The following is a 26881-nucleotide window of genomic DNA, read 5'->3' as shown; positions in this document are numbered from 1 at the left end:
ACAACTATCTCCCCAAATATCTAACATTTCCTTATGATGAAACATTAAATTCCTCTCTTCTAGTTAGAGAAATATAAAGCACATTATCTGTAGTCACCCTACCATGTAATAGAACATCAGAACATCTTTTTTTTTTTTTAAAGATTTATTTGTGGGGCCAGCGCTGTGGTGCAGCAGGTTAAAGCCCTGACCTAAAGCGTCGGCATCCCATATGGGCCCAAGTTCAAGACCCAGCTGCTCCACTTCCCATCCAGCTCTCTGCTATGGCCTGGAAAAGCAGTGGAAGATGGCCCAAGTCCTTGGGCCCCTGCACCTGTGTGGGAGACCCGGAGGAAGCTCCTGGCTCCTGGCTTCAGATCAGCAAATCTCCAGCCATTGCTGCCAACTGGGGAGTGAACCATCGGATGGAAGGTCTCTCTCTATTTGAAAATCAGAGTTACACAGAGACAGGAAGAGACACACAGAAATAATGAGAGAGATCTTCCATACGCTGCTTCACTCCCCAAATGGCTGCAACAGCCAAGGCTGGACGAGGCCAAAGCCAGGAGTCAGGAGCTTCTTCTGGGTCTCCCACATGGGTTCAGGGGCCCAAGCACTTGGGCCATCTTCCACTGCTTTCCTAGGTACATTACCAGGGAGCTGGATTGGAAGTGGAGCAGCCAGGTCTCAAACCAGCACCCATATGGGATGCCAGCATTGCAGGTGGCAGCTTTACCTGCTATAACACAATGCCAGCCCCACACTAAAACATCTTACTCCTATGTAACTATAACTTAGTACCCATTAATCAACCTTTCTCCACACTGCCCTCCCCCTTACTATTTCTAGGCTCTGATTACCATCATTATATTTGTAACATCTATAGGATCAATTTTTCAGGTTACACATACTGGTGAGATCCAGCAGTCCTTATCTTTTTGAGTTGATTTTATTTCACTCAACATTATGAATTCCAGTTCCAATGATGTTGCAAAGATTAAAAAGATTTAATCTTTTTTATGATTGAATAGCACTCCATTGTGTATAGATATCACATTTTTCTTTAACCATTCATCACTTGATGAATAATTAAGTTGTTTCCATTTCTCAGCTATTATGAATACTGCTGTAATAAACCTAAGAGTGCAGATGTCTCTTTGACAAACTGATTTCATTTCCCTTGGATACACATACCCATTAGTAGGATCTCTGGATCATATGATCACACTATTTGTAATTTTTGAGGAACCTCCATTCTGTTTCCCATGATGACTGTACTAATTCACATTCCCACCAACAGTGTGCAAGTGTCCCCTTTACTCCACATTCTTGCCAGCATTCGTTATTTGTTGTCCGTTGATAATACTCAACCTAACTGGAATGAAGTGACATCTCACTGAGATTTTGATTTGCTGTTGAGATTTTTTTTCATGTATCTGTTGGCCATTTGAATGTCTTTCTTTGAGAAATGTTTGTTTAATCTACTGCTGATTGTTTTGATTGGGTTATTTGGGTCGGGCTTTTTGGGTGCTTTGGATTTTTGTTTGTTTTTTGGTTTTGATTTTGCTATTGACTTGCTTGAGTTCCTTATGAATTCTGAATGTTAACCACGTGTCAGATATATAGGTTGTATGTTCTCCCATTCTGTGCACTCTTTTCTCTGTTGATCATTTCCTTTGCTGTGCAGAAGTGTTTCAGTTTTGCTTTCTTCAGTTTGCTTGTTTCCTGTGCTTTGGGGATCTGATCCAAAATGACTATCCTGTTTAGTAAAAACAACTTCAACTCCCTTAAAACTGTGCAGACTTCTTATTAACTGAATTGGAGTTAATTCCATCCTGCCCCCAACATCATGTCCGCAACTCTTTTCAAACTAGACCTTTCTGTACTTTGGAAGTGCCAGGCTGCTGAGGCACAAAGACCTTAAGTGTCTCACAATCTCTTTTGTCTAAAAATATCTACTAAGCATCACCTTAAATCTATCTGGAGTCTTAAGAAAAGTTCCACTCTTGATTTGATCTTTACTCTAGGCCATTTCTTACTTTGAGAATCTCCCCTGCTAGAGACTAGAAATGAAAAACAGCTTTATTTTTCAGCACAGCCCAGACACTCCCTAATTTCTCTATTTTTGCTTTAAGTTCATTTCTCACCAAGTGCCTTACACAAAGGTATAGAAGCAAACCAGCAACTTCAATATTCTGCCTGGAAATCTTAGTCAAATCCTTAAGTTCATTAGGTATACTCTCTACATTGTGAGTTTCTGTTGTCTCAGTAACATCATTTCTCCAGTAGTTTCTTCACCAGTTTTCTGGTTTCCATTAACAGTTGTTGGTCATTTGCCTGGCCTCTGCCAACAATCCCCTCAACACTTTTCCAGTCCTCAACTGCAAACCAGTCCCCAAACCACCATCATATCTTTTAGGTTTTGTTACAGTAGCCATCTCACTAACGACACCAATTTTTGTTACAGCTAGCTATTGCTTCTTACCAAATAAGTCCAAAATTATTTCTTAAAAGAACAAGCAAAGTTTATCTACGTATGATCCTGCAGTCTAGGCTTCACTTTTTGGACAGATCCACCACTGGTCTCTTTGGAAGTTATCCTGTGGCTGCAATCATCTGGAGCTTCACTGGGGCTGGAGAGTCCAAGATGGCATCACTGAGAAGTGGGGCCAAGATGCTTCATTTATGCTCCAGTATCTCCCCATCAGGATAGCCTGAGTTGGTACATGTTCCAGCTTCATAGGTACTTACCATGTTCTAGAACAGCAGTATTTCCTAAAGTCTCATTGGCACAATTTATATGGCCAGAGTCTATATGGGAGGAAACTACACACATCATGGGAGGCCCGATTCACTAAGGAGCCATCATTATGAAAATCTATACATCTCCCATGCTAAGTCAATAGGTTATTCATTTAGCTCACACTTTCATGATAGTGCTTCCTGTTGGCCACTTCAAAAGCTACAGAAATAAAAGAAAAATTATAATTTAAAAAAAGAAAAGAAATATTTGTTGGCAAAACAATTAAATAAACCAACTTAAAAAAATTAAAAGGGGGAAGGGGTTGTGGGTATTTGCCCTCATAGCTCAGATATTATCCCATATCTGAGCACCTAGGTTCAAGTCCTGGTTCTGCTTCCTGTTCCAGCTTCCTGCTAATGCACATCCTGGGAGACAGCAGGCAACAGCTCAAGTACTTGGATCCTTGTCACCATCATGGATGATCTTAACTGGGTTCCCAGCTCCTGACATCAGCTTTGCCCAGTCTCAGCCATTGCAGGTATTTGGAGGGTGAACCAGTGAATAGGAAACTTCTCTCTCTACTTCTCCAAAAAAAAAAAAAAAACAAAAAAAAAACAACAAAAAAAAAAAACACACAAGCTAACTAAACACTCTTAAAATCAGATTAGAAAATAAGCACTTGAAAAATTAGGTGCAAGATAGAAAAATAAAGTTAGGAAGTAAGAAATGAAACTTACAGTATAGCCGGCACCTTGGCTCAACAGGCTAATCCTCCACCTTGCGGTGCCGGCACACCGGGTTCTAGTCCCAGTCGGGGCGCCGGATTCTGTCCCGGTTGCCCCTCTTCCAGGCCAGCTCTCTGCTGTGGCCAGGGAGTGCAGTGGAGGATGGCCCAAGTTCTTGGGCCCTGCACCCACATGGGAGACCAGGAGAAGCACCTGGCTCCTGCCTTCGGATCAGCACGGTGCGCCAGCCGCAGCGCACCGGCCACGGCGGCCATTGGAGGGTGAACCAACGGCAAAAAGGAAGTCCTTTCTCTCTGTCTCTCTCTCTCTCTCACTGTCCACTCTGCCTGTCAAAAAAAAAAAAAAAAAAAACTTACAGTATAAAAAATTTTAAATGACATATGATCATTGGATCATTTAAAGACATATGATCATTGGATAACAGAAACAACCAAAAACTAGCACAAATATACAGTGAATAATTTAACAGACAAAAGGATAAGAAATAAAATATGTATTTTTAAAATATACAAGAGTAAGAATTCAAAAACTTAACAAAAAAGGCAATCAGGATATTTCAAGCAAAAATAATGACTGTATCTAACAACCCCTCCCCCCAAATAATTTGCCTTCAACTCAAACTTGAGGTTCTCTGTAAGGAAACAGTTCTCAAACTTTAGCATTAACAGAGCTTGTTATGGTGCAGATTCCAAGGTCATCATAAAATCATACTGATTTCATGGGTCTGGAAAAGGGTTCATGAGTTCTTACTATTAAATATGCCAGGGAATGTTAATAAAAAAGGCCTGAGACCAGCATTGTGGCACAGTGGGATTAAGCTGCACCCAGTAAATCTAGCATTCCATAACTGAGTGCCAGTTCGAGTACTAGCTACTCTGCTTTTGATGGCCCAAGTACTTGGGCCCCTGCTACCCACATGGAACTCCAGGCTCCTGGCTTCAGAGTGACCCACTGGACTGTGGCAGCCATCTGGGGAATGAACCAGAGGATGGAAGATCTCTCTCTCCACATATCTTTCTCTCTCTCTCTCTCTCTCTCGCTCTCGCTCTCTCTTTGCTACTCTGCCTTTCAAATAAGTAAATAAACATTTTTTTTTTTAAATTTAAAGGCCCAAGGGCCCACTGAATACAAAAGGACTTTCTCAGAACAGGGACAGACTATGGACTCTTATTCTTCACTTTGCACCTACCGTTTGAAGCCCACATTTGAAACCTCAGAATCAAGAGCTACCATGCCCCACAGCCCTAGTTACAGTTCAGTTTGAGCTGCTTCAACACTTTCAGGCCCACCTCCAAAAATAAAGAAACATTTTACAAACTGCAGGTCACAACCAATAAGCAAGTCATGGCATCAGTTTAATGGGTTGCAACCAGAAGAGATAATAGCAGAGGGCACTGTGCACAATGATGGTGATTCTGGTTTAAGCATCATTATAAGAAACTTCAGTCTCATGTGTATGTATAGTTACTTCATGTGAGTCATGGGCAAAAATATTTGAAAATTTCTGTCATAAAAAAAATGATGGTTTCATCACGCCACTAAAAAGTTTGAAGGAGAACAATGCAGAAACATCATCAAAGTCTAAGGAAAATTTTTTAATGATGATCATTTCATGTTATCATATTTCTATGGAGTTTAATTATTCAGGCACTTCAGTGCTTCAAAGAACAAATTAATATGCATTTATTCAGCATCTCTCTGAATGGGTAGGTGAGAGGAATATAGTTCCTTTCTCTTAGAAACTTACTAGTAGGGTCAGTGTTAACCCATGAAATAACCACAGGACTTGTAACCATAAGTTAAACTTAAAATGCTATAGGATTTCAAACAAGTAAATAATACCTTAAGAAAAGTTGTATGAAGAAGTCAGAACCTGAATTTAGCCTTAAAGGGAGCAGAAGAAAAAACAGAAAGGAATAGCGTAATAATGAGTCTTGTTATATGCTCAACATAGGCTAACCACCAGTGAAAACAATACCGAAAGCTCAATGCAATGACACAGTACTACATGGATTTACTCCATAGTCATTCAAAAACCCAGGTTCCTTCAACTCATACAATTACCATCTTCTGTGGCCTCAAGGTCAGCTGGATCCTCTGCTATGCTGGGTATATGTATGTAAATATTTATGTATGTATATATTCATACACAAAGGTTCTCGACTGAACAATCTGACTTCATGATGATACAAAAATGACATGCATTCAATAGAAGTAACACTTTGAATTTTGACCTTTTCCTGACCTAGTGATATGCAGTATGACACCCTCACAATCCAGCTCCCAGTCAGTCACGTAATCACAATGGTAAATAATCAACCCTCCACAGTACACTGTGTTGCTAAGCTATGATGTTCAGTATCTTAGATGCACTAAAATCATTTGTGATTCACAGTATTTTCAATTTACAATGTGTCTATGGAGCCATAACCCCATTATAAGTAGAGGAGTATCTGTGTGAGTATGTGTGTGTGTGTACACAAAGTCATGTAAATTGTGATGTTATTTAAAAAGAAAGAAAGAAAAAAAAAGAAAACCTCTCCAGTGGTTGGTGTTTGGTTTAGTGGTTAAAGTCTCTGTTAGGAGGCCTGTGTCCCATTATCAGAGTTCCCAGGTTCAATTAGAGGGTCCTGATTCCAGCTTCCTGCAGATGCAGATACTAAGAGGCAACAGTAGTTTGGATTCCTGCCACCCACATGGGATACCTAGACTAAGTTCCTGAGTTCCTGGCTCCTGGCTGTATCCTAGCCAAACCCCAGCCACTGTGAACATCTGAGGAATGAACAAGTGGACAAAAGAGCTCATTCTCTCATTCTCACAAATAAATAAATAAAAATAAATAAAAATAAAATTAAAAATGTTTTAAAGGAAAAAAACCTTTCTGGCTGGGGAGAAATTATTCCTCAGGGAAAGCCAATTCCTAGAAACAGCAAAGTTTGCAGCCAGGAGCATGCCTTTGTTAAGTAAACTAAGAAATCTCTGGAACTCACAAACACACACACACACACACCCCAGGAGACAACATCCCTCTGCCTTCATCACCCCAGGGCCAGGAACTAAGCAAGCAGGGACCCTGCCTACAGTTTAGAGGCTGGTTGCTCATCATGCCCTGCCTGACCTTACATGCAGAAACTCCAACAAAGGTGCAGGCCTAAGGCTTTCTCCTGGCTCTCAGCTTCTGCCTTCGATCTCCTTGATGTCTCCCCAGTGTGGAACCGCTGTACCTTGCCCCACCTCTAGGACCTATGAGTTAATAAGCTTTATTTTCCTGAGCCTCTTCTCTTTCTACTCCTGTGGCCACACCTGACTATCAAGCTCACAAAAGAATATAGAACATCTGCATCCAGCCACTACATGGGTGAGATGCGTGGAGGATCACACAGAAGGTGAGGGAGCCTGGGTCTAGAAGCAGGCCAGACTAACACCACACAGCTCTTAATCAGCACATACACATTAAAACAAAATAGAATGGAAACTCATTTTACAAATATTTGCCAATAGACAACAAGATTTAAGTTTTGACAAAAACCATTTAGAAAAGGTTCCATTAAGACTATCCCTAACTTCACAATAACTAACATATAACCACCGCATTTGCTCTTTGGAGAAGAGATGTTAAAGACATACAAATACGCTAGCAGTTCTGTCTCTCTCTACCAGCCCCTCCCATTCATAGGGAGCGTCTCTGCTTTCCTTTATACTCAAATAAAATTTCATTTCTTCTCTCACCATTGTGTCTGGTCTCATAAATTGTCATGGACACCAGGACACCAGCCCAGAATTATCTTACCAGTTTGCCTGCAAAAAAAGAGGGGGAGGGAGTGTTTATGGTCCAGGCCTGGAAATGGTCTCTCACTTCCACCCATTTTTAACTGAAAATCACATGTGACATTAGGAAAACTCATTTTTAAAAAAGTGTAGTGGGGCCAGCACTGTGGCACAGCGGGTTAAAGCCCTGGCCTGAAGCGCCAGCATCCCATGTGGGCGCTGGTTCTAGTCCCAGCTGCTCCTCTTCTGATCCAGCTCTCTGCTATGGCCTGGGAAAGTAGTAGAAGATGGCCCAAGACCTTGGGCCCCTAATGGGAGACCCGGAAGAAGCTCCTGGCTCCTGGCTTGGGATCGGCACAGCTCTAGCTGTTATAGCCATCTGGAGAGTGAACCAGCAGATGGAAGACCTCTCTCTGTCTCTACCTCTCTCTGTAACTCTTTCAAATAAATAAAATAAAATCTTTAAAAAAAAAAAACAAAAGTGTAGCATAGGACAAAAGTGGAGCTCATCACTGGTTCTTTCTCCCAGCTAAAACACCCTGCACATAACACAACAAACAAATGTAGAATGACACCCTGGTGGCTGCCCCGGGCTTTCCTTCCTCCCAGATACATAGATGAGGCACTGAAGAAGCCTACAGCCTGGATCCATCAACAAGAAGCACAGAGAGGGAAAAAAAAAAAAAGCCTGTAGAAAAGCCTACTCTACTTGCAGAAGAGAAACCATTTTTTATTGAGAAAATATGCCCCATACCATGGTGACAGGGGGCCCAGCGTACAGCTCAGTGTCCCCACCCTACAGCAACAGGATGAGACAAGTAAACCAGCAGGCAGCAAGAGAGGCAGGATGCAAACACAGCCGTGTAGTCAGCAGCCCAGTCTCCTCAGCCATGGTGAGTAGCAATTTCTTAAAAAGATAAACATAAATGCACTGTTCTATTCCTAGGAACACTCCCAGGAAGATTTTCTAGAAGGATTAAGTGTTAAAGGGGTACAGTGCATAACACCTACCCTCGAATAGCAATAGTAGAATGCTCCTGTATGTATCGACACACATATGCACACGTGTGTGGATACATGCATACGTGCTTGAATGTATATGTGTGTACATACATACATAACTACTGAGAGACAGAGAAGGTGGCAGAAAGAGAGAGGTTAGAGTGAGAGAATGAAATAAGTGTGGTAAAATATTGCAAACTGGTGTCGCTGACCAGTTGTCTGTACACTCTTGCAACCTTTGTGTAAATCTAAAATTATTCCAACACTTAAACAAAAATACAATGTTTAAATAACAAATATAATCCTGGCTATTAAAAACAGAATGATACAGTTATTCTATCATTAAGAGTAAAGAAAAATCCAAGAAGGGACATAATAAAATGATCACCTACCCCAGTTGTTTCAGGGTCACATGTTTGTTGCTGCAAACACAAATTAACCTATTTGAATTCTATATTAATGACTGCTTACAGAAGTGCACAGAATCTCGTAACACATGAGAGGTAAAAGCCTCAGGTGAGATTTCTGAGCCATAGGTAATTTAGGAAGGAATTACACAAATAAATAAAGCATCTTATCATAAAGTCCTGGCTTCAACATCAGCCCAGCAGACTGAGGGGAGCAAGAACGCAGAGAATCAGCACGGGAGGAAATGTGTGCCAGGTGGCTGCCAGCATCCTAGAAGTGCACATTCAGCAGGAAACATAAAACTCTCTAGCTCTATCTTAAATGCTGGTATATAAATCACAATATATCCCTTGTCTTCAGCGTCTACAGTTTCTCAGAATGTCAAAATAACAGTTACAACCAACAATGACTATTCATAATCATCTAGCTCACTGTAGGTTAAAATTAAAAAAAAGAGAGAGAGAGACTGGGAGAGAAAAAGAGCCTCTTTGCTTGCTTTTTTGACAGAATTTTTAATTTTAAACTCAGCAGGAAACAAGATAATGACTACAAAATGCCAGGTAGGCTTCTAAGAGGCTTATTACAAACCAGTTTTCTCAAGATCATACACAGGTGGCTGAAAGTCAAGACAATTTCAAACCAATGGATATGGGTTACTGATGAATAAAGATCTTAGTGCTGATTAAATTGTTTTATCTCATGTTCTTTAATTTTCTAATATATTCTCCACAAAAATATCTCTGAAATCTGTGCTAGAAGATGGTATTGTGAGGTAATGTTTTCAAGTATTTCCCCCTCTGGCTATGCAAAAATAGAGAAAGGAGAATGTTACACATACTACATAAAAATGATGAAGCAATTGCAACAAAATAAGATATGATGCTCAAAATGATTCCTTTCATTTACTTTTTAAGGTCTTAAATCTTAATTATAAATGTGGAAAGCATATACCTTTTATCAGAACCAGTGACCCTGCTGCAGGCAATCTCAATCAAATAAAATTTAAAACTTCGGTGCGAGGTCATTAAACTATTCCTACGGTACCTTTTTACTCTAAAAGCCTCTGTAAGCCATTGAAGTTCTAATTTGAATAATTGCATTCCACCTACATAAATTCCCTCTGTAGTTTCAACTGTATGCAATATCAGTCTTCATTTCCCGAATTAAATTAATGTCAAGTAATGTGATGCTTCTTAAAAAAAAATACATCTACTTTCATAGGTAACCTTTCAGCAACCAGTAGAAGTGATTCATGTGCACAGGAGGGGAACAGGTCAGTATGAATAATCATTAACCCGCAATCTGTGCCAGCATTTATTGTGTGCCAAGCACTGCAAAAGGAATTCTTCCTCCAATAAAATGGATGTATCTTTGAGCTTTGTAAAAAATCAAGTGTTTTGTAAACTGAATTCTATTTTTCACTGAAATATATCACTGTATCATGAAAAACTTTACTCTCATCTAGCTGGGACTCCCCATGTTTGGTCACTACTACCCTTCTAGTCAGATATTTAATGAATTGTAAATTAATATCAGAAAACATAACCTAAAAAAGAATCACTGAGTAATTTTATTTAAAAAAGAATTACTTCTCATAAGAGAGAATTGAAAATAAAAAAAAAGCTTCCCCTTACTTGCCAACAGAATTTTGGAAAGACCTAAAAAGTTCTTACAAGCAACTTTGTCACACAAAGTGAATTTCCAATGTCATTGTAGCAGTATTGATTCAACAAACCCAAAGGACTGGTAATATATGTCCCTTTAATGAGATATGATCTTTCATTCCTTGGATTTTCCCAAATATATGCATGCATCTGCAACTTATAGAATGTTCTTTAAGAACATTCACTCTAAATTGATGATCCAACTGATCCTGGGCTACCTCAAACCTAAAGACATCTACGATGTATCAATCCAGTACAGATTTAAGTGACTCAGAGTTTCAACCTTTGCAATTCTGTCAGTCTTGAATAAGGGTCCAAAAACTAGGATCATTCTAGGTAAACTCAAATATAACTACAAATTTTTAAATGATTCTTGAAATCAACCATATGTCCTTGGAATCACAGTGGCTAAGGTTATGTGTACTTTCTTATTCACATTTCTCCCTTCCCTCCCTGTCCTTGCCATGGCTTCCTTGTGGGTGGAATATCCTTCCATTCATTAACTCTGTGTTTAGCCCTGTGACTTGCTTTGAACAATGAAATGTGGACAGGATAGTGGAGTTCTGAAGTGAGGATGTAAGGGGTGCTTAGTTGTTTCCACTTACCCTATTGTGTCCCACCACCACCAAGGAGAAGAACATATCCCAGGCCACCGCTGCTCTACAGAGCAGACTGAAACACACACATATCCTAGAGTGATGATGGTGAATCTACAGACCCACGAGCCAGAAATAAAGATCTATTATGTGATCCATGAAAATCTTAGGGTGGTCTGTTGCCAAAGCCAAGGTCATTGCACTAACCAACAATTAAAAGGGTTTAAAGTACTATTTTCTGTACCACTTGGTTACAAATTAAAATTGTTCCATGACCTTTCACCAAAAAAGCATGCTAAAGCAAACAAGTTTTCATTTCTGTATGTACTAGACATTGCCTAAATAACCATCCTACAGCTTGACAGTTTCTATAGTAATCTCTTATGGAACTGTATTTACCCACTAAGATTAACAATTCTTGAACATCCTTACTAAAATGAAAGCACCTTGAAGGCAGAATCTGTGTCTGATTCACCACCACCCTATAGCTCTATCACAGTGCTTGTACTTAAATAGCCATCTGATAAATGACTCTATATTCCATATAATTACAGTGCTTTTCATTACTGTCCATAGCCCAAAAGTGACATCCTGAGTCACAATTCTATCAAATATTTGAAATGACAGAAATGATTAGATATGATCTATTATAGATTAAACAGAACTTGTCTCCCTAAAAACTCACACAGATGTTGAAACTCGGATGTCTTAATGTTAATGGTTGATGGATTAAGGGTGATTTGATGTAATTATGCTGGCTAGGATGCAGGACCAGTGGCAGGTGTTCGGGTCATTGGTGACATGCCCTTGAGGGTGGTTCTCCCAAGAGATATAATTTATCTGAGTTCAAGTTTGGACTAGGTTCTCAGTTCCTTGGCTCAGCATGTAATCGTGTCTCTGCACACACTATGACCAGTCTCCACAGACACCAGAAAATGGGACTGCCCAATCCTGAACTATAACCTCCAAAATGTAAGCTGAAGCAAACCTGTTATTTTCTAAAAATGCTCCTCTCAGGTATTTTAGTTAAAATAACAAAAAGCAGATTAACACATGATCTTTCTCCTGAATATGCTGGAGAACTAAAGTACTATGCAATGAGTGGTGCTCAAAATTCATCATCTATACCAACATAAATTTCTTCAAAAGGGTACACATATTCCTTCAGTGAATATTGAGCCGCAGAATGGGTGGTTAGAAGATGCATCCTGAGGCCGGCATAGTGGATAAAGCAGCCGCCTGCAGTGCCGGCATCCCATATCTGCACCCGTTTGAGTCCCAGCTGCTCCACTTCTGATCCAGCTCTCTGCTGTGGCCTGGGAAAGCAGTGGAAGATGGCCTAAAGCCCTGGGCCCCTGCACTCATGCGGAAGACCGGGAAGAAGGTCCTGGCTCCTGGCTTCAGGTGGGCCCAAGCTCCAGCCGTTGTGTCCATTTGGAGAGTGAACCAGTGGACAGAAGACCTCTCCCTCTCTCTCTCTCTCTCTTTCTGACTTTCAAATAAATAAATAAATCTTTAAAAAATAAAAAAGAAGAAGAAGAAGACGCATCCTGCTGGTGCTTCCCAGAAACATGCAGCAAAGATGTGTCAAGCATGAAAGGTATGATTCCAAAGGTACCACGAGGGGCCTATCAACCTCTTGACTGTGGCACTTCTGTCTTGCATCTCTTTTTCACCAGTCCTGGGGTCACTGACTCCTGCTCACTGCCCAAACTGTCTAATTTTCTCCATGATCCTCTATCACCCAATGAATCTCTATCATCTACCTGTTACTTGCTTCCCCCTTCTCAACATTTTTCTTCTTCCTTGCCTCTTCTTTTTCTGCCTTCTTTTCCTATTTCTAGTCCTTGGTACAAGAAGACATCACCACACATCCAAACTCTCCTCCTCTTCACAACAAGCCAGGTGCCACATACTTCCGAGTCCAGAAGAGCAGATGTGCTACTTGCAGGACGTTCAAGGACTTCCAGAGATCTCCACACCCTGCCAGTTATTTCACTACTTGCATCATTAGAGAAGTTTAAACACAGGAATGTATTCTAATTGTCAAAATTTCTGCTGAAACCCATGGTCTTAACATGTTCAGCCTATCAAAGCTGTAGTAGCCAACATGTCTTTAAGCATGCTGAATGAGTGAATTCCCAAATCTCATATTACAATTTCTGCTGTTAAATAATTTTAGGTATGATTTGGTGATAGCAAATTAAACCATAAATAAAATTATCGGTCACCACTACAGTTAGTCTCAAATAAAAATATAAACCTATTTTTCCTTTCTTACCAAAATAAATATCCTCTCCCTTTAATCCGAAAATAGTATCTCCCTTCCTCTGAAAAATGCCACCCAAACTTCACCCTCAGCTCCCAAGGACCAGTGTGGTTCAAACATACACTGTCATTGTCTTACTGATCACTAGCTGAGTCATAGTCCCTGTCTGAAGCTAGACCTGTCAAGGCACCCACACATGGCTTGCCAAAGCTGATCTGTGTAATTGCATAGACGAGAGCATATGTCCCAGGCTGCATCAGTCACAGTCCTTCCTCAAGACATTTCAAATGAAACAAATGGCAAGAAGAGAGATCTCTCTTAGGTGGTGATGAAATGGGCATTCTAAGACATGAGAGCTGCCAGTAGCCATGTGCCCTGCCGTGCAAAGAAAGCTGTTTTGAGAGGATGGAGCCAAGATGCAGACAGAAGCAGAACTTAGAAAAAGGAGACTGAGCACCCTGGCAGCATTCAAAGCCTGGTCCCAGTTGTCCCTGTCAGCTGCCATATTCCTGTCCTTCTCATGTGCTTAATAAGCCTTCCACTGACTTCCTCTTTATGCCAAAGTTAATTCACACTGTTTTCCTATTACCAATAGCCAAAGAACTTCTACAGAGTAGACTAAATAAATTCCAAGGTAATAAATTTAATTGCTTCTGGTGGAAGGGATGGGGAAGAAGAGGAAAGCCTGGAAAAACGACAACAAATTTTAAGTATCTGCAGATTCTAATGCACCTGATGCAACCCCGGCAGTAGAACATGGACTGGCATTTAGGAACCACAGGATTACCACTTTCTTCACTCTTTTCCTCATTAGGGATAAGCCCTGTCCTTTCAAAAGACAGAGAGTTAATGTGAGAAAGAATCTGGTATTTTTCAAGGAATTTCGCTGTCTCTCCGCACACAAGCCATACACACAGATGTTCAGCAGGAAGATATGAAAATATGAAGTAGGAAAATACAACAATTGGGATACTATGAGTGCCACAGGAGCCTCTGGAATGTCATAATATCCAAGGTCAGAAGGTTCTGTGTTCTGGAAAACTGGATACTATGGTTGGCTAACAAAACTGGAGAAAGCTATTATTAACCTGATTATTTTCACCATGGATAGATTCAAAGGAATCTTAGGGTCCAAAAGGGATTGGTTTGCTATGCAGAAGGCAGTTTTAACCTGAAATGAACAATCAGACTCAAATATAAGCAGAAAAAAATCTACCTATCCCCAAGGATTCAAACTAAGACAAGGCCACTAGGAATTCAAAATTAAAGAGGCCGGGAAATGTAAAATGCAGTCTATGTTAAATGTATTTCAACGAATCCAGAAATAAGGCCATATGCCTGTAAAGTACTCTTCCTCTGTTTACTGTACTTCTGCACTAAAATACTTTTGCATTTAGACCTGTTTGCTCTGAGCTGGTGACTACAGAGGAACCTAAAAGACAAGAGCTCGGGTGAGAATGCCCTGCCCAAGAGAAGGGTTAACCACCCTCAAGGGATGGAAGTAGAAGTAAGTACAAAGGCAGCCCTGCTTTAAGCTTTTACTTTCACGGAAAGAGCATCCACCAGAAGGCTCCACAGGCACTTCCTTATCTCATGGTTGACCAGAAGTCAGTAGCTGAGTGACAACAGATAAAGCAAATCCATTCTTACTTCTTGGAGGTGATGCCTATGCCCTTAACCAGTTCTAACTAAAAAAAAACAAAAAAACAAAAAGGCAATAACCATGCCAACTATTCTCTATATTCTCTATATAATTTTCACCTCTTACAAGATTGCATATTCATTGTATTTATTTTCTCTACCTAGCTATTTAGCATAACGCATGAACTGACATGCAAGTAATAGAAGAAACATCAAATTACAAAATAGGAAACCTGCTTAACTGCATAAACTTACTTAACAGCTTTGTTCTAAACACTGACGTTAGAAGAACAAAATCTACACTCTAAGAAATTCCAGAAAAGTATCCATATAGAACCTTGGGAAATCTCTACTCTAAAGTTCTTCCAATGTTGAGCTGTAATTAAATTTTTCAATTAGCAGGGCTGGTACTATAGCGTAGTGGGCTAAGCCTCTGCCTGTAAAGTCAGCATAGCATATGGGCACCAGTTCATGTCCCGGCTGCTCCACTTCCAATCCAGCTCTCTGCTATGGCCTGGGAAAGCAGCAGAAGATGGCATAAGTCCTTGGGTCCCTGCACCTACATGGGAGACCTAGAAGAAGCTCCTGGCTCCTGGCTTTGGATAGACCTGATCTCCAGCCATTGTGGCCATTTAAGGAGTGAACTAGCAGACGGAAGACCTTTCTCTCGGTCTCTCCCTCTCTCTAATTCTACCTCACAAATAAATAAATAAAATATTTTAAAAAAAATTTTTTTCAATCAGCAATGTGCTTAAAGAGCACACTAGACTATCTAGTATCACTGATGTAGATTTTCCTACAAACAAAATGTATGCATCGATAGAGAAACCGAGATTAACCTGCCACTCACAATGGCTGGCATCCCATATTGGAGCACTGTTTCAAGACTCTAATTGCTCTGCTTTCAATCCAGCTCCCTACTAATGCACCTGGGAAAGCAGCACAAGACATACAAGGTACTTGGGTTCCTGATACTCAAGTGAGAGACCAGGATGGAGTTCCTGGCTTCTTGCTTCAGCCTGATCCAGCCCCAGCCATTGAAGACACTTGGGGAGTAAAGTAGAAGATTATAAATGGGTCAATCTCTCTCTTCACCTCTCTCTCTCTCTCTCTCTCTCTCTCTCTGGCACTCTGTCTCTCAAACAAATAAATCTTTTTTAAAAAAATAAAAGTACTGTAAATTTTCCCAAACCCATCCTGCAACTGTATTTGGTCTTTAAAGGATATTCAAGGGCCAGTGCTATGGCATGGCGGGTGAAGCCACCACCTGCAGGGCCAGCACCCCACGTGTGCACTGGTTCAAGTCCTAGCTGCTCCATTTCAAATCTAGCTCTCTTCCATGGCCTGGGAAAGCAGTGGAGGATGAGCCGAGTCCTTGGGCCCCTGCACCCATGTGGATACCCAGAAGAGGCTCTGGGTTCCTGCTTTCGGATCGGGCCAGCTCTAGCCATTATGGCCATTTGGGAAGTGAACCAGCAGATGGAAGACCTCTCCTCTCTCACTCACTCACTCACTCCACCTTTCAAATAAAATAAATAAATATTTAAAAATAAATAAAAGGATATTCAAATAGTCAAATTTACAGAAAATGATGTCATTTAGTAGAATTTCTTTAGATTCTTCATTTATAAGTCTCAAAAAAAAATTGAACTACAGACCCAAGAAAGAAAGAACTATCTGATAACTATTTTTATTCTTTCCTCCTTTGAGGAAATTTCCTCCTTTGAGTAAATTTAGTAAACCGAAATTTTGGTTGAATGCATTTTTAAAACCTTTCCATTTCCAGCATAGAAATAATAACCAGAGCCCTCATCTCTAGTGCTTGAGAAACAATGAAGGCTTTAAAGAATGCACTTGTCTTCCTTTTCACCTGCATTGATGCGCCTTCCACTCTTGCCACACAGGCAACTTGATCCAAGAAAGTCACTGCCACAGGCACTGCCACGAAGAAGCCTTTGCAAAAGGCCTTGAAGTATCTTTTCACCCATCCGTGTGACTGCGCCATACCTAGAAACACAAAGAAAATGATTATGAAATCAGCCTCAGGGCTGGTGCTGTGGTGTAGCAGGTAAAGCCACCACCTGCAGTGCCAGCATCCCATATGGCCACTGGTTCGAGTCCTGGCTGCTCCACTTCCAATCCAGCTCTCTGCTATGACCTGGGGAAGCAGCAGAAGATGCCCAAGTCCTTGGGCCCCTGCACCCACGTCGGAGACCCAGAATAAGCTCCTGGTTCCTGGCCTTTAATTGGTCCAGCTCTGGCCATTGCAACCATCAGGGGAGTGAACCATTGGATGGAAGACCTCTCTCTCTGTGTCTCTACCTCTCTCTGTAACTGTCTATCAAATAAATAAATATTTTAAAGAAAGAAAAAGGAAGAAAAAAGAAATCAACCCCAACCAAGGAGAAAAGGAAAGACACAAAAACAGCACAAGAAAAATAAGATGTAGAGCAGAGCAAACTTGTTTTCAATATTTTTCACACTCCTATTTATAGTCAATAAGAAAAAATGTTTTTGACTTAGGGTCCCAAAGGGAAATACACTGACTCAGGTAAACTCTTTTCACTGGCTCAAGTCCCTTTGATAATTTCTCCATACAAAGCAATAATAATTTGGAATAAACCATTCCAAAAGTGAGTCCTTTTCTGCTGCTGACAACTGTGATGCAGACTCTCTTAATTCCCCCAATTCATGTTCTCTTCTACAGTAGGAGCAGTTTGTATGAGACCTGTGGCTGCACGGCTGAAGACAGCTTTCTAGATTCCCTTGCAGTTAAGTGTGACCACCATTAGGTCTGGCCATGTGAGCAGGAATTACATACTTCTAGACTGTGCCCCTGAAAGGAGTATGCCCTCCCCTTTGCGTTACCCATTTTGTAACAATAATAAATAACGATGAGGTTTCAGGTGCAGGAACAGTCAATCTCAAGCTATGAGATAAAAGCTCTAGGTTAAAGAAAGCAAAGCAATAAAACAGAAGGCTCCTAGGCCCCCTGGCACCATGGAGGCACCATAACTGCCCTGCCCTGCTTACATCCACTCTGTTAAATGAGAGAGAAGTCACCTTCTATCACATTTAAACTGATGTTGTGCTGCCTTTTGCTGTAATAATCAAACCAACCCTGATACAACATTGAAAGATGGGGTTTGGGAGGGAGCATCATTGCATGTGACGCCATATAACTATATAATTCATAAAATTACCAATCCTAACATAGCATTGTAACCATCTGACCATCTGATTGATTTTCAGATTTGCTAGGGATCGAGATGCCCTTTAATTATCTCACATGATGAAAAACAACATAGTGAGAGACCAAGACATGTTATCCTAACAACCCAAGTGGAGTCCAACACAGTGCCACAGATAAAGAACTTCTGGCTGGGAAAAATAAATTACCGTTTTGGTCACTGTCTTACTCAGTTAAGCTCCATGTGTTACCTAAGACTGGAAGAAGTAGAGGAGGGGGACCAAAGGTGGGTGGGGGCAGCCAGAGGTTTCTGGACTTCTCTCTCCTTTCTAGGGTGTGACACCAGATCAGAGGAAATGAAAGATTCTTTAACACAATCATGATGCTTGCTCAGCTCTATACATCCAGATCAGTTTGCTATCAAGATGATCTAAGACTTCTTGCCATCTTGAGAGCAGGCCCAAGAGGGTCCAGAAATGCAGTTCAGACCATGTATCTAGCAGAAAAGCATGACAACATTTCGGCTTTGCTTTCAGGTTCCCAAAAGTCACATCACCAATAAGTGCATTGCTGTGACAGCATTAATATTACATAAATGAAAAGAAGCATAAAAATAAAACAAAGATACAAGAACATGGGAGAAAGAAAAAGATTAAGAAATATCTTCATGAAGAAAAAGGAGGGGAAGGAGTAAAACAATATTTTTTAAAAATCAGAAAACTATTAGTCAAATTCTGTCCAGATACTCATTTCTGAAGGTTTTACTTAGTGAACCCCATAATTTAACCTTGAAATACAAGAGGACCACAAGAGAAAGGGTAGTTAGGGAGCCACATGCAAAGAGTTTCATCAAAGACTTGATTTTTCAATTTATTTTAGCGAAATTTTTCCCTTTGAAGACTTGTACAAGCAAGAATGGCGTGGTAATGAGGAACTCATGACTTTGCTGATGCTGATGAAGCAGAAGGGTGCTCCAGGGTTATACAACGGCTTTCAAATTCTTTGATCGTGTACTACATGAAGAAACATGTTTTATAATAGCAACCAAGTACTCATTCACTCATGCACACTCACAGATTAACACACACAAAAATAAAAAATAACTGAAATGTTCCACAAAACGAATACACTTTTAGTCTACTGCATTTTGTTTTTTATAAAAACTATCAGTTGCAAGTCACTCAATTAATGTTTATGACCCTCTTTTAAGGTTCTTGACCTGCAATTTTACCTAAATCGACCTAAAAATAACCCACCCACTAATTCCCTCTAATATCTTTAATGTGTCAGAGAGAAACAATGAATAACAATATGAATTGATTACTTCTTAATGACCTACTGTAATGGACATCAGTGAAGGTTACATATATTCAAGGTAAAAAATAAAGATCAGTAATCCTTTGTTACAACTGTATCAACATATAATACACATATCGTAACATTCACCCATATCAGTCATGTTTTATATCTAACTGAAATAAATGTAACTGCAGATTGGCTCTAGGAAATAAGCAATGTAAAAACATGGTTTCATTCCAACTCATCTACCAACTGGAAGCTTAATTTAAATCACTTATGATTTCACGCATCTGTTACCCAGAAATGTGTCTGACCCAGGGTGTTAAAAGCCTCCTTGAGCTGCCTCCACCTCTACACGCCTCAATTTGTAACCCTGTCCAATGTTTTCTCTGATTCATCCCCAGCTGTAATTGGACCCTCCTAGAAAAACAGATCTCTCTTCAATGACATCTCCCTCCTAGAATCAAAACACCTTAACTAACTTCTATATATCTCCACAAGAGATGCAACCTACTTCTTCAATGGACTGTTCTACACACGTCCCATTTACCTTCTTCTATGTGATTTGTAATGGAAGCATAACATTGGCAGACTTACCAGATCAGTCCTCGCAGGATGCAAAAGACACACTGTCCTCAACACCACATTTCATTAGGTCAGTCTCTCTGAAAACACTTCGAACCACAATTTTAACAGGTCACACATCAGTCTTAAGGTAAACATATAAGTGGAATGACCTCTATATCTCCCTTTTAAAATGGTTTCTAAAATATAACAAATCAACCCGAAGATTCTAGACTACGAAATATGTGAATGTACAAACAATTTATTAAGTGCTCCAATATGGAAAAAAAAATTAGCTACTATGTAGAAAAGAAATAGCTCTAAAGTAATTAATCAACTCCTTATTTACTAGTTTAATAGCAACAAGTTTATGTAAGCAGTGCACATTTCTATCTAAGTCTCACACAACTCCGAGGTAATATCTCCAGGGTGGGGTTCCTCCAGCTCCCCTTGACTGACGTGCCTAACAATACAGGCCCCAGCCACAGTCTGACCCTCAAAATCTAACAGTTGACTCCCTTAATCAAGCAAGGTCAGAAAATACTGGTATGTGGGTGTTGAAAAGTCAGATGTTTACTTACCCTGTCAGGCTCATCAACTTCTCAAATGAGTCAAGGAGAAAAAGCTAGGAAAGAAGCAGTCCCCGAATGTCCTCTCATACCCACATCTGCTTTGCCGCCTCATTAGATTAAAAAAGTGAACACCTACAGAACAAATATCGTACAGCAAATGAAAGCCACCACCAGATCCAGCTTCATAACTTTTGCCTGGTTCCATTAGAAAGTGACTACTGAGGGACTGTGTCACTGTCCCTGTTGCAGTGGTTCAATTATCCATTTATTCACCTACCCATCATGCACCCCTTGGCTCCTTCACTCTTACAGTCAATATTTAAAGGGTCTTCCCCATGCACAATGCTAAGCGCAAAGAATCGTAAAACAAACGGCAAAGCTAGACCCGGTCCCTGCTCTTGCAGAGATTTTACAATCCAGTCAGGAATGATGAAAGTCAATCAGATAATCACATAAAATTATTGTAATAAGTACCACAAGAGAGAGCAGTGAGGTCAGGGAAGCAGTGAGGTGAGGCCTACAAGGAAGGGACTGAACTGAAAGATGAAGAGGAGTTGCCCGGATAAAGGACTGTGGGACAGGAAAGGGCATTCCAGGGAATAGCAAGATCATGCACAATTCCCTGTGGCAGGAGTGACCATGTTGTGATGGAAGAACTGAAAGGATGCTGGTGTAGAAAAAAACACAGAAAAGATGAGAGGGTCTGGTGGAACATAAATGGGTGGAGAAAGCATAAATGCCAGTGCAGCCAGGACTTCACAGGCTTTTTAAGGATTTTGTAACAAATGAGAATTGAGATGTTTGAAAACAGAGGTGAATGATCATTCTAGCCGAATAACTAGATGGGACAAGAATGAATACTGTGATGCTGTGAATGGAAATGATAACTACTTCCTTCTGTGAACTTTGGTTAATGACTAACATTTTAAAAAGACAGATGGCCCCTGCCCTAAGAAGTTACTCTGATACACAAGTAATGTAGGGCAACACTAGTCTGTATCTCTTTCCCATCACAATAAACAAACCAGGCTTTCTCAGGCCAGCTCGCTGATGCCCTTAGTGCAAAACACACTGAAGTAAAATTCTTTCCTATTGATATAGCAATCAATATATTTAACTAATACAATGTTTTTTATAATGCTGATTTATTTATTTACATACTTACATACTTATTTGAAAGGCAGATCAACAGAGACAAAGAGGAAGAGAGATCTTCCATTCATTGGTTCACTTCCTCAAATGCCTGCAAGAGTTAGGGCTGGGCCAGGTTGTAGCCAAGAGCTAGGAACTGCATTCTGGTCTCCCACAATGGTGGCAAGGGCCAAGTGTTTGGATCACCATCCACTGCCTTCCAGCCGGAAGCTGAATCAGAAGCAAAGCAGCCAGAACTCAAAGCAGCACTCAATATGGGATGCCAGTATTGCAAGGGGCATCTTAGCCAGCTTTGCCCATAGTGCAATGCTTTTATGTAGCCAGTGCAGGCTATGAAAAAATATTGCATGGTTTTGAAAACTTATTGAGAGTTCTGTACAATGTTTGCTACTTTTATTATAAGAGCCACAGAATGAAAGTCTTAGTGTCCCCTGTTCATCGTTCCCTGAATGCAGGGACCTCTCACAAAATAGCTAGGAATACATGTAGGATAGAAACTAGGAATGTTTTCAGAGATGATGACTCCACAGCAATAGCAGTTACAAGGTAGCATATGTGGTTAAAATGTAAATTGAGGGGGAAAAAAGCATTAACATAAGTTGTATTAAATTCACATTCCCAGAATTCCTAGGTTCCCTTCTTTTCTAATATAAGTACATGCTCTCCTACATGCTCCTACTCCATTCCATCACTGCAGACCCAGGAGGGAGAATGGTCAGGAGTCAGGAGTCCTGTGGTAGATTCCGCTCTCTGCCCACAGATAAGCTGTACGACTTTGGACAAGTCACTTTTGGGTCTCAGTTTCCTCAGCTGGAACACGAAGGGCACTGGATTCAATTCCTAAGGTCCTTTCAAGGCCCAACATTCTTTCTCTCTATAATTTTTCACTGGTTTTTTTTAACTGTTTTTCCAGAACCTTGGCAGATACAAAGAACAGTCCAGGTATACTGACTGACAAAATACACTAGGTGGTTTTTTAGGTTGGAGACTTTTTTTAGTGTTGAGATAAACAAGTGAACTTTTACTAAAATAACTGGTTAAAAGGGGTTTGCAAACAAGTAGCTGGGAGCAGTGCAAATCATGTAAAAGACCATTTTAAGGGGCCAGCGCTGTGGTGTGGTGAGCTAAGCCTCTCTGCCTACAGCACCGGCATCGCATATGGGCACCTGTTTGTGTCCCGGCTGCTCTTCTTCCTCCAATCCAGCTCCCTGCTTATGGCCTGGGAAATCAGTGGAAGATAGCCCAAGTGCTTGGGCCCCTGCACCTGCACAGGAGACCCAGAGGAAGCTCCTGGCTCTGGCCATTTGGGGAGTGAACCAGCAGATGGATGACCTTACTCTCTGTCTCAACTCTACCTCTGTCTGTAACTCTACCTCGCAAATAAAGAGCCACTGCGCTTCCTCTTATTTCTACAAGCCCACTGCTGACCCCAGCTTTGCACCATCTCCTGTACGACAGAGGTGGGACAAATATTTTTCTTTTTTTTTTTTTTAAAGATTTATTTATTTTACTTGAAAGTCAGAGTTACACAGAGAGAAGAGAGGCAGAGAGAGAGAGAGAGAGAGAGAGGTCTTCCATCCCATGGTTCACTCCCTAATTGGCTGCAACGGCTGGAACTGCGCCGATCCAAAGACAGGAGCTGGGAGCTTCTTCCAGGTCTCCCACATGGGTGCAGGGGCCCAAGGACTTGGACCATCTTCTACTGCTATCCCAGGCCATAGCAGAGAGCTGGATGGGAAGTGAAGCAGCCAGGACTCAAACTGGTGCCCATATGGGATGCCGGCACTTCAGGCCAGGTTGTTAACCCACTGCACCACAGCGCCAGCCCTGAGACAAATATTTTTCAACTGAGATTATCAAGGACCATGTGGGGGTTGTGCCGACTATTAGTGAGTAGATCCTGCCCAAGGCCAAAGGAGAAAGAGAAAAATAGAAGCTATCCTGTGAACAAGGCACCAGCAAATCACTATTTTCAGATGCTCAGAACAGAGGGCTCTGTACAGTCTGTCCTACCTGAATTGTGAAGGACATCTATATTTCATAATAATAACACTACTGAAAGCTTCCAACTACTACTTAAACACCAAAGAAGCCATACATACAGAAAGAAATGAACATGACATTTCAATGTCAAGTCATACCAACTCAAAACTGTAAAGGCCAATGGCATTCACATTTTCGTAAAATCAGTAGGTTTCCTTGTGTACATAGATTGCCAAAGAAGTCATTCAGATGATCTGGTCTTTTGTTCACACCTTAAATGTTCAAAACAACCATGTTAACGATCACCAAATGCCTGCTTCCTCTGGGAAGTTGTCTTGTAAGCAATAACAGTGTGGTATTTAAATCATCCCTCACAAAAAAGAGAGTAATTTTATCAGTTACCCCATCCTTCTGGCAACTGTGCCACTTGCGTATGTTCAAATCACAGCTTCTGAGAAAATTTTTGCTTAAGTAGTTAAGCATAACTGGTTCATTGCTAAATTACTTAAACTAAATTTTTTTTAAGATTTATGTATTTGAAAGAACAACAGAGAGAGGGAAGATGACATAGAGAAAGAGAGAAATCTATCCACTAGCTCACTCCCTAAACAGCTATAGCCAGAGCTAGAACAGGCCAAAATCAGGAGTCAGGAATTGCACCAGGTCTCCCATGTGGGTGGCAGGAACCCTAATGTTTGAACCATCATCCACTGCCTCCCAGAGTACACAATTGCAGGGAGATGGATCAGAAATATGGAGTAGCCAGGACTCAAACCAGGCACCCCAATATAGGATGCAAGTGTCCCAAGCTGCATCTTAACCCACTGTGCCATGACATGTATCCCAAACTATACATTTAAATAAGCTTTCAGATTCTGTTGAAATTATATTTGCCACCTGGCATATAGCACCTACCAAATAGGAGTTTCTTGGTGGTGCTGACCTCAACCACATAACTACGCAATCTGTGAGCTCTCTCTTTTCTGTAATGATTTGTTATGGCTTAATCATGCATGAATTCATTTAAAATCATTCTTGAGCCTACTTATAGTTCAGCCTGCACAAAATCACTGATTACTTATCCATAGCAACCAGGTGAATAAATACACCTCAAGTCATCCTAATTATACAAACCATTTACAATTTCTGTGGCAGGCTTGAGGGTAAGAGGAAAACAGTAACTTGTAAAGCAGCATCTGCTATAAAATGTAAATTTCCAACCACAGTAAGAAGTCAAGGAGGAACCAATTAAACCATAAACATCAGCAGATCCAAGTGAATGTAACACACAATTCCTGAATCATTCAATATATATTTATTGAACATTTACTGTGTACTAAGGGACAAAAACATACAACACAGAACAAGCCGGCAGGGTCCCTGCCCATATAAGTTTGCATTTTTCATCCTTTCAACATTAAGTCTCTACTTCATGTTAGACACTATGTTAAGACACCAGAGAGATCAACCCATAGTTCCACACATCTGGTTCTTATCATAGCACAAGTTCATTAGAAATAGGTAGAGAACCACACACAATCAGGCTGTCCTCCTCTGTGGACTCCAGCAGTCCCTGAAAACAACAAGCTGACCCTGCAAACGGGGCCTAGGAATGTGAGAAAACACCAAAAAAAAAAAAAAAATAGTAACTGATGAAACAAAACAATGTTGATTCCACTGGAGGCAGAGTTTGGAAAATAATTTATAGAAATCAAAATCTAAAAACTTTCAGGGCCTTCTTGGTCATCTCATGGTATAGTATTAAAAGACATTAGACAATGTGTTACAAATCAGTGACTTAGGAACCTTTAGAATGAGAACACCGGTATCAAATTCTTTATTGTTCAATTGACTTGACTTAGCAATTCTCGCTTTAAGTTTCTCAAAAAGGGTTGAAATGGGAAAACAAAAAGACAGAATGAAGAAAAACCAAAAATAATAAAGAGGGGATGGGTGGAATTGGGTTTAACTTATACTATGCTCTGGCAAAAAAAAAAAAAAACCCCTACCAATAAAAGTCAACACAGGGCCGGCATCACAGCTCACTTGGCTAATCCTCCGCCTGCAGCGTGGCACTCCAGATTCTGTCCCGGTTGCTCCTCTTCCAGTCCAGCTCTCTGCTGTGGCCTGGGAAGGCAGTGGAGGATGGGAGGATGGCCCAAGTGCTTGGGCCCTGCACCCCATGGGAGACCAGGAGAAGCACCTGGCTCCTGGCTTCAGATCGTAGAGACCATCTGGGGGGTGAACTAACAGAAAAAGGAAGAGCTTTCTCTCTGTCTCTCTCTCTCTCTAACTCTGCCTGTCAAAAAAAAAAAAGTCAACACAGGCACGCACGCTGAGGAAGCTAAGGGTCCTTTATCTTGACCTGGAACTGCATCTCTCAAAGAAATAATTAATATCCATCTGGATGCTAAGAATTAAAACTGACTCATTCTATTTCAAGTCAGGAATATATAAAAAAAAATGAATTTCAAATTCATGTTCCAGAACAATGGTGTAGAAATAAAACATTGCCAGGGCAGGCGTGGTGACACAGCTACTTAAACTGCCACTTGGAACATTCATATCCCATATCAGAATGCTAGTTCAAGTCCAAGCTCCTTCACTTCCAATACAGCTAATGCACCTGGGAAGGTAGCAGTTGATGTCCAGGTATATGGGTCCCTATCAACCACGTAGGAGACTCAGATAGAGTTCAGGACTCCTGGTTTCAGCTTGGTGCAATCTCTACTGTTAACAGGCATTTGGTCAGTCAGCCAATAGGTGAAAAATCTCTCTCACTCTTTCTTTGTAACTCTGGCTTTCAAATTCTCTCTGTAACTTTCAAAAAAATAAATAAATCTCTTGAAATTGTCAAAAAAAAAAAAAAAAAGAGGAGACACAGCATTTTGGCTCAGTGTGCTAAGCCACCACCTGCAACATGGTCATCCCATAGGGGCACCAGTTCAAATCCTGGATGCTCCCACTTGAGAGACCCAGAAGGAGTTCTGGCTTTGGCTTGGCACAGCCCTGGCAGTTGCAGTCATTTGAGGGGTAAACTACCCACAAGGGTGACAGGGGCCCAAGCATGGGAGTCCACCTTCTGCTGCTTTCCCATGTGCATTAGCAGGGAGTTAGTTTAGAAGCACAGTAGCCAGGATACAAACCAGCATATCCATTTTTTTTCTTAAACTAAGCATTTGTAGGAAGGAAAAGATTAAACTACCATATTATGACAATTAACAAATCTAGTCTTCAAACAGTACTTTATAATTTGTTTGTCTGTGTGGGTGCAAACTGTTGAGATCTTTACTTAGTATAGAGGT

General features: G+C 40.8%; 1 protein-coding gene across 11 annotated transcripts in view; it reads right to left on the bottom strand.

The window, feature by feature from the left end:
• IMMP2L (inner mitochondrial membrane peptidase subunit 2) overlaps positions 1-26881 on the bottom strand; it is a 1052378-nt gene that overhangs the window by 978121 nt on the left and 47376 nt on the right. For all 11 annotated transcript variants that reach the window (XM_089329399.1, XM_008258379.4, XM_008258376.4 and 8 more), the window contains one exon: positions 16687-16823. In XM_089329399.1, coding sequence (XP_089185525.1) covers positions 16687-16823 — 137 coding nt within the window. The remainder of the gene's footprint in view (positions 1-16686; positions 16824-26881) is intronic.

The sequence above is a fragment of the Oryctolagus cuniculus genome, chromosome 3 (genome assembly GCF_051225735.1).
Source record: "Oryctolagus cuniculus isolate XC-2025 breed Fujian yellow rabbit chromosome 3, ASM5122573v1, whole genome shotgun sequence".
Classification (NCBI taxonomy): domain Eukaryota; kingdom Metazoa; phylum Chordata; class Mammalia; order Lagomorpha; family Leporidae; genus Oryctolagus; species Oryctolagus cuniculus.
The sequence above is the reverse complement of the archived record's forward strand: the minus strand, read 5'-3'. Positions and strand labels throughout refer to the sequence as shown.